The 7,420-nt window shown below is 36.7% G+C and overlaps 1 protein-coding gene across 1 annotated transcript; it reads left to right on the top strand.

The window, feature by feature from the left end:
- Positions 1-407: 407 nt before the first annotated feature.
- On the top strand, positions 408-6,854 carry LOC142536908 (ferrochelatase-2, chloroplastic-like). Its single transcript, XM_075642315.1, has 10 exons — positions 408-571; positions 1,464-1,788; positions 1,893-2,036; positions 2,726-2,827; positions 3,658-3,761; positions 3,847-3,973; positions 5,017-5,169; positions 5,447-5,547; positions 5,688-5,889; positions 6,067-6,854. The coding sequence occupies exons 1-10, from the start codon at positions 525-527 to the stop codon at positions 6,289-6,291; spliced, it is 1,530 nt and encodes a 509-aa protein (XP_075498430.1). The 5' UTR covers positions 408-524; the 3' UTR covers positions 6,292-6,854.
- Positions 6,855-7,420: the final 566 nt, after the last annotated feature.

Here is a 7,420-nt window from a genome sequence, read left to right on the forward strand (position 1 = left end):
AATATAATAGTATTATCTTTATCTAAATATATAATTTTATGAATCAAATCTTAAATGATCATAATCTTACGTATATAATAGTCATTATTTTACGTTCTCTGCGTAGTTTTCAAATATTTTTCCATCGTCCAGAGTTCTCTAGCTCTCTTGTGATTTCATGCATTTCAAGTATATTTATATGTTTAATTTTTTTTTTTTAGAAAAATAATGAAACGATTATTTCTCACATTTGATAAGGATCTAAAATACTAATTCAATCAAATATTTTTTAAAAAAAAATAAACAAAATTTTGAACATAAAGTTCGAAATTCGAACTATAGCACCTAACTATTTTTACCGTCCCTGTACGACCCAAAATAAATAATAATAATAATAATAATTACGACGGTGGGGTTTTTGTGTCAGCGTCTCAGGTAGGGATAATTTGAGAAATACGTGGCCAGTTGCTCTACACAAACAAATAGCTGTGGTTTTCGCTTCATTCGCCTTTGATTCTCGCGGAATCCTAATCCAGATACCCAGAATGAACCAATCATCAATGAATATACGAATTCAGACTCCTCCTCCACTGTAAGGATTCATTTCTTCTTTGTCTACTCACTGCCGAACTCTCAGTATTGTGCTTACTCTGATTTACAGATTGAATTGCGTGTAAATTATGTGTTCATTCAGTGGTATGTGAAATTGAACTTGTATTTCATCTGCCCTTGTGTGTAAATAGACTTTGTTCATGGGTAAGATTCATCATCGAGGCGAATTATTCATATCTCATTAATAAGTGGATACCAATCATCCGTTCAATCGGACGGTGGCATTGGGTTTAAATTAGAGCATACTGCTTAGGAGTTGGCTAAGAAACTGGGTTTTACCTGGATGGCATATACGCTCATGTTCTTGTGACGTAGGTGAGCAAGAAATGTTATTGGATGTTGACAGCACGAATGCTTTCATTTAGAACGAGTTTTTAATCTCATCCCGTGCCTTACAAAACAATGGAAGTGGGATGGGGGCAAATTAAGTACCCCCGTTTGAGGAACAAATGTATGTTCTCTAAATTTGTAATTTTTTTGCATTCACAAGTCATCTTTTTGACTAGCTTTGTATGTCCTCCGCTTAATCTTATGGTTCTTTTGATATTCTCATACTATTTGTTGTTATTGCATCACTAGCTAAGTAGGTTGAGGCTTGAGAAATGATGAGGCATTATCACTTTGCTCTGTTTTCAAAATGTCTAGCTCGTTAAAGATCGCATCACTAGCTAAGTAGGTCGAGGCTTGAGAAATGACGAGGCATTATCGCTTTGCTATGTTTTCAAAATGTCTAGCTTGTTAAAGAATTAAGCCTTTGATTATCTAAGCTGGCACAGTATCATTCAGTGCACCAAAATTCTGGTGAATTTTTTTCTGGTTGTTTGAATGCACGAGTGATCTAACACTAACTGCTTTAATGCATTTTTTCTTAGACTACTGCCGCGGGCCAAACTTTCTTCCCAGGGGACATGTCCTTGCACTAGAGTGCAATTAGAGGCTTTGTCCAATTCTAATTTGGCAAAGCGGTCACTGGCTACAAGATGTTACCTGGGATGGTCCGGAACACCTGTGACTATGACGCGACAACTGCATACAAACTCATCACAGACAGGAGCACTGGCCACTTCTGGATCTCAAGAAGTGTCCTCAACTTCAATTGTTGGCAATGAAAAGTTAGGAGTTCTATTACTTAATCTTGGAGGTCCTGAGACTCTAGAAGATGTGCAGCCCTTCTTGTTTAACCTTTTTGCTGATCCGGTTGGTTCCTTTCAGTTCGATCGTTCTTTTGATTCAACTATGGAGAAATGTTGAAGTTATTTTTTCTTTTTATGTCATATTTTGGATTGTAATATGGAATGCAGGATATAATTCGACTGCCGAGGCCATTTCGTTTTCTTCAAAAGCCTTTGGCACAGTTCGTATCTGTTGTTAGATCTCCGAAGAGCAAAGAAGGATATGCTTCAATAGGTGGCGGTTCTCCTCTGCGGCGAATTACTGATGCCCAGGCATAATTTTCTCGAAGTCGATTCAAAATTCTTTCTTATGGATTTTAATATCTACAGAGATCGATGATTAATATGAAAAAATGGCTTTTCTTTTAATTTGTTAACGAGGGTCTGTTGTTATATAATTCGAGTGTCCATGAGTCGTTCTGGAGAATGGTGTATGATCTATTAACTATTAGAATTGTAGATGAACTAAATTGTTGACGTTTGATTTGTGGACGTATGAAACGGAACACGTTGCTATCAAGTACCTAAACATTTTTGGTTGATTTATTACACAACTTTTTTCTGTTGTTAGGTGAAGAGCACTGGGGAGATAAGTAAGATGGCATGTTGATTAACCTCCTTTAATCACCCTCTTTTGAGCAGTCAGCCTTTACCAGCTTGTAGAAATTAATGTAGATTTTTTGGCATACAAATGCAGATAGAATCAGGGGGCATTTTTTAAAGGTTAAAAACACAACACACAGTGGGTCTGTTGATGATAATTTCTTACAGGGGGAATAATGGTCACTTTTGTTATGTTCCCTCTATGTTGAACACCTTCATTTCTTTAATTCCGGGCTAAAAACTGCAAGTGAGAAAAACCAAAAATAATTTTGCCAGTGGTTTCAATCCCTTTTCTTTTCTTCCATAATATTTTAATATCTGGTTCTACAAGATAATCTGGATAGGGTTGATTTTTCCAGGCTGAGGAGTTGAAAAAGGCTCTATGTGCTAAGAATGTCCCTGCAAATGTGTATGTTGGTATGCGTTACTGGCATCCATTTACTGAAGAGGCTATTGAACAGGTAATCCTCTGCCCATTTGTCCTTAATTGAATTCCCCATCCACCTTCCCTCAGTATTATGTCTATAATTCTGGCAATATTTTTCAGTTGTTACACTTCCAAACTTAAATGAGCCAAATATTACTGCATGGTTTGTTGATACAAATTTGTTTTATGATTGTACTGACTCGTGTTTCACACTATTCTTTTGCTCCTGGAATATGATGCTTTTGACATTAACTTTGAATAATTTGACAGAAACAACTGCATCTTGTTGTGTTCTGTAGATGTTTTTAGTTCACTTGGTGTTTAAAAGCCTGATGATGTAGAGATCTCATGAAGTGGCGAATAACCATGCATCGAAGCGTAGAGTGGAAATTTAAATTGGAGTCATTTTTAAAAATCTGGATATAAGAGTGTGGGAAAGCCTCGGTGCGGGTGGTTTAGAGACTATTTACTTGCACATGGGGGTTGTCGCATTTTGATTTTTGTCCAAGTGTCATGAGCTGTTAGACTTGTGTTTACTTATGCAAGCTATAGTTATTTTTTCTGCTCCCTTTCTCTGAGCTAATCAGACAGTGTTTCTCATAATTTTGATTTGAGACTTAGTAAGTATTGTTTAGTATTCATGTTTTTTTCAAATGGGGGACCAAAAGTCAATAGGCCATTCAATTTGTGACCGAGAAATTCAAAGAACTATTCTATGACAGTATGACGTTTGCTCCCCTTACACCGTGTTGTCAATTTTCTCATGTTTTCTGTTTCCAGTTTTATCGGTAATGAGGTATTTGTGTTTTCTATGGTCGATTTTTCAGTTATTATTGTGATATTTTACTTTCTGTTTATTTATAGATTAAGCGAGACAAAATTACAAAACTCGTTGTACTTCCTCTCTACCCCCAATTTTCAATATCAACTAGTGGTTCAAGCCTCCGACTTCTGGAAAATATATTCAGGTAAAGCTGTTTGCATGTGGCTCTCCCATGATACCTTTTTATTATCAATGTCAAATTCTGATTCTTGAATGGGTCCCATATACAGGGAGGATGAATATCTAGTTAACATGCAACACACTGTCATTCCTTCGTGGTATCAGCGTGAAGGATATATAAAAGCTATGGGAAACCTGATTGAGAAAGAGTTGGGAAATTTTGATCGCCCAGAGGAGGTAATCCGACTGGTGGTTTGTTATGCTTTTGTTGGAACATCCTTGTTCTTCATTCGTCCAAGACATGTATTGAATCATGAACCACATGTTCATCCCCGCATATTTTATATTCAAAATTTTATATCTAGACTTAATAGATAGGTATACTGGGTATCATTGACCCTATTAGATATGCTGACTATAACGTGGATGTTCGTTTCATCTGTGGAATGGATTACATTAATCTTCAAGGGGGATTTAACTGTGACGATGAGAGGTTGGGATGAGGTAACCTGATCAGATTTTCCGATTTCTAGATCTTTTTCTAAAATATACCCAATTTAGCCCTTGGTCGAGCAGTGGTCATTCTTGAGCATTCATTTGTTCTGTCCCTAGTAAATGATTTCCTACTCTAAGAGCATTACCGATATTGATATCTCCCCACTCTTCTGCCTCTCGATACTAACCATAAGTGTTAAAAACTCTTAAATACATAAAGTCATTAACTGAAACTTTCCATCTGATGAACCTGCCATGATTCCCATATTTACTGAGCTGGAGTTGGATCGTGTAGAGTTAAAATTGGAAAGAAATTTCAGGAACTTCATTCTTTGAAGGAAATAGGAACGAATTTAGGACCGAGGACCCAGTGGTGGTCATTTTCTTGGATAAGGGATGCAAAGAGTGGCTCTGGAGTGCACATGAATGATGTTCTTTCTCTTCGAAATAGTTTACTGCTCTTATACATAGTCAGAAGATCCTTCTTTCCTTAGGCCTGTCAAGACTATAAGAATTTGAGGGAGCGGAATCTTCCCTGGCTTAAATAAATTGCATGGGCATCTAGGAACCTATAATGTTGAAAGTGGTTGACAGCCTTGCCCCTATCTGAAACATGAGTTTGATGGTACAACCATCATTTCTAAAAATTTTAATGACTCCTATTAACATGCACATCTTCGTATTTGTACCATGAATGTGAAAATATAAAAATGCGATTGGCACGTCCCAATCATCAACCTTGATATGACTTTATTTTTATGAACTGCTATTGTTGTTTGTCATAGGTGATGATTTTTTTTAGTGCTCATGGGGTACCTCTTGCATACGTTGAGGATGCTGGTGATCCATACAAGGCTGAAATGGAGGAATGCGTGGACTTGATCATGGAAGAACTGGAAAAGAGAAGGATTAACAATGCGTATACCCTTGCCTATCAGGTGCTATACACTGTTCTCTTATGCTATAATCAATCGAGTTATATTATTTGAGGTGTACTAATTTCCTTTCCTGGCTAGAAAATTGTTGTCAGATAAAATGCATCTTAGCTTATGTACATGCCTCCAGTTTTGGTCTTCTATTTGCTATTGGAACAAATTACTTCATTATTTTCAATCTTTTTCAACCTTGCAAGTATTTCCCCTAGTGCTTATATTACTTTTAAGTGAGTATCGTATTGTTATATTGATTTGGTTTGGTTGGTTTAATTTGCTGCAGAGTAGGGTTGGACCAGTAGAGTGGTTGAGGCCATACACAGATGAGACAATAATCGAGCTTGGAAGAAAAGGAGTGAAGAGTCTCCTGGCTGTCCCAATTAGGTACTGCTAAATCATCAGTTCGCCACTTGTCATTGTGAAATTATCCCTAGCTTAACTTTATTGGTTTAGCTGCAAATGTTTTTTTAAGCAATCTTGTATTTTTTTTTACAAATAAGTGCACAATTGATATCATACCACAGTTTTGTGAGCGAACATATTGAGACATTAGAGGAAATCGATGTTGAATACAAGGAGTTGGCTTTAGAATCTGGCGTAGAGAACTGGGGACGGGTTCCAGCACTTGGCTGCGAACCTACTTTCATTTTGGATTTGGCTGATGCAGTAATTGAAAGTCTTCCATATGTTGGAGCAATGGCTGTCTCCAATCTTGAAGCTCGACAGGTGAGTGAAAATTTTCAATTTTTGCGTGAGTGGTTTTTTATCTGGCTAATATATGCCTTAAGTTGGAGGAAGACGGATGATTGTTGTTTGAGATATTTGGCTCATATCATGTCTCTTTATTTTCAATTATTTTTTGATTTCATTTGTTACTTGGTATGTATCTTATGTTTACTGCAGTCATTAGTTCCACTTGGCAGTGTGGAAGAGCTTCTTGCTGCATATGATTCACAGCGTAGGGAGTTACCTCCCCCTGTTGTTGTTTGGGAATGGGGTTGGACAAAAAGTGCAGAAACATGGAATGGAAGGGCAGCAATGCTGGCTGTACTTGTTCTGCTGGTGCTTGAAGTGACCACTGGAGAAGGTTTTTTACATCAGTGGGGTGTATTGCCCTTGTTTCGATGATAGAAATCCGTCCATACATGCTTATACACATATATGAATTCGTGCCAAAATATGCAGAGAAGCTTGGGTTAAACTAAAGAAATCAAATCCTCAACATAGTATTATACTAATATTTCAAGAATGACCCAGATACGCCGGTCCACTGACGCTTGAAGTTGTGTTGTGTCACAATCTATCTGAAGTTTCTGCCGAGATTCTTGGCTCATAGTATCAATACACGGCCTGACTTATGGTACTTCGGTTCTAAATGAGTGCCAAAGAAAAGAAGGGGTTGAAAAAGGCCATAGAAAGAGGTTAGAAGGAATGATAAATTACTAAATAATTGGAAAAAACATCTAATGGGTCGAGAATGTTTGACCTTGGGGAATTCTGCAAAAGGTATGTTCAAACACGCTCGGCTTGCCGGCATTGAAATTTTGTATAAAATTTTCCTCTGATTGTTGCTTGTTCTTTCGCAAATTGGCAGCAGACTATGAACCTACATACTATAGGAATTTCTGTTTGCAATTACACGGACTAAATTTTAATTTATCAACAATATACAGATCTACGGTGAAGGGCAATGTAGCTTTCTATTTTCGTTTTAATACATACTTCATTCAATTTTGTTACAAGTCTTTGTTATACATTTCTATTCATGTAAGTTGTTGCAAGGATTTTAGTCAAAATCTCTACAAATGTAGCTCTTCTGAATTTTCCAGACACAAACACGACTGTAACTTTGATGCTTTACACCGGAATATTTAGGCATTAATACACTGTTTGACGTTTGTGAATATTATGGGAGATTTTGAAAATTGATGTATTTATAAAAAAATAACCTTAATTTATTAAAATAACATGATGGAACATGTTGCATTATGTGTTTTTAGCAAATGAAAATAATTTTTGAAGTAAATACGACAGGAAGGTTAGAAATGTAAATGCCCGAATATGACTGCTTCTATATTGTACTCTTACAAACTTCATTTATTTGTTAAATGCAATAGTCAAATTATGCTGAATTAATTTAGAACTCTCCACTTGCATGAACCTGCTTCACTTGCTTATCATACTAGTCTTCATCGTCCTCTTCTTTGTCGGACTCCCATTCTTGATCTACTTCGCCTCCCCAACGGAATCCGGAACT

The sequence above is a fragment of the Primulina tabacum genome, chromosome 2, assembly GCF_025594145.1.
Source record: "Primulina tabacum isolate GXHZ01 chromosome 2, ASM2559414v2, whole genome shotgun sequence".
Classification (NCBI taxonomy): Eukaryota; Viridiplantae; Streptophyta; class Magnoliopsida; order Lamiales; family Gesneriaceae; genus Primulina; species Primulina tabacum.

What these genes read in the sequence shown, in the direction of transcription:
- LOC142536908 (XM_075642315.1), top strand. Translation starts at nt 525, where the DNA reads ATGAACCAATCATCAATGAATATACGAATTCAGACTCCTCCTCCACT. An exon ending in GGCGAATTACTGATGCCCAG is followed by an intron (nt 2,037 to 2,725) that starts GCATAATTTTCT and finishes TGATTTTTCCAG; the next exon opens with GCTGAGGAGTTGAAAAAGGC. An exon ending in ATTTTGATCGCCCAGAGGAG is followed by an intron (nt 3,974 to 5,016) that starts GTAATCCGACTG and finishes TGTTTGTCATAG; the next exon opens with GTGATGATTTTTTTTAGTGC.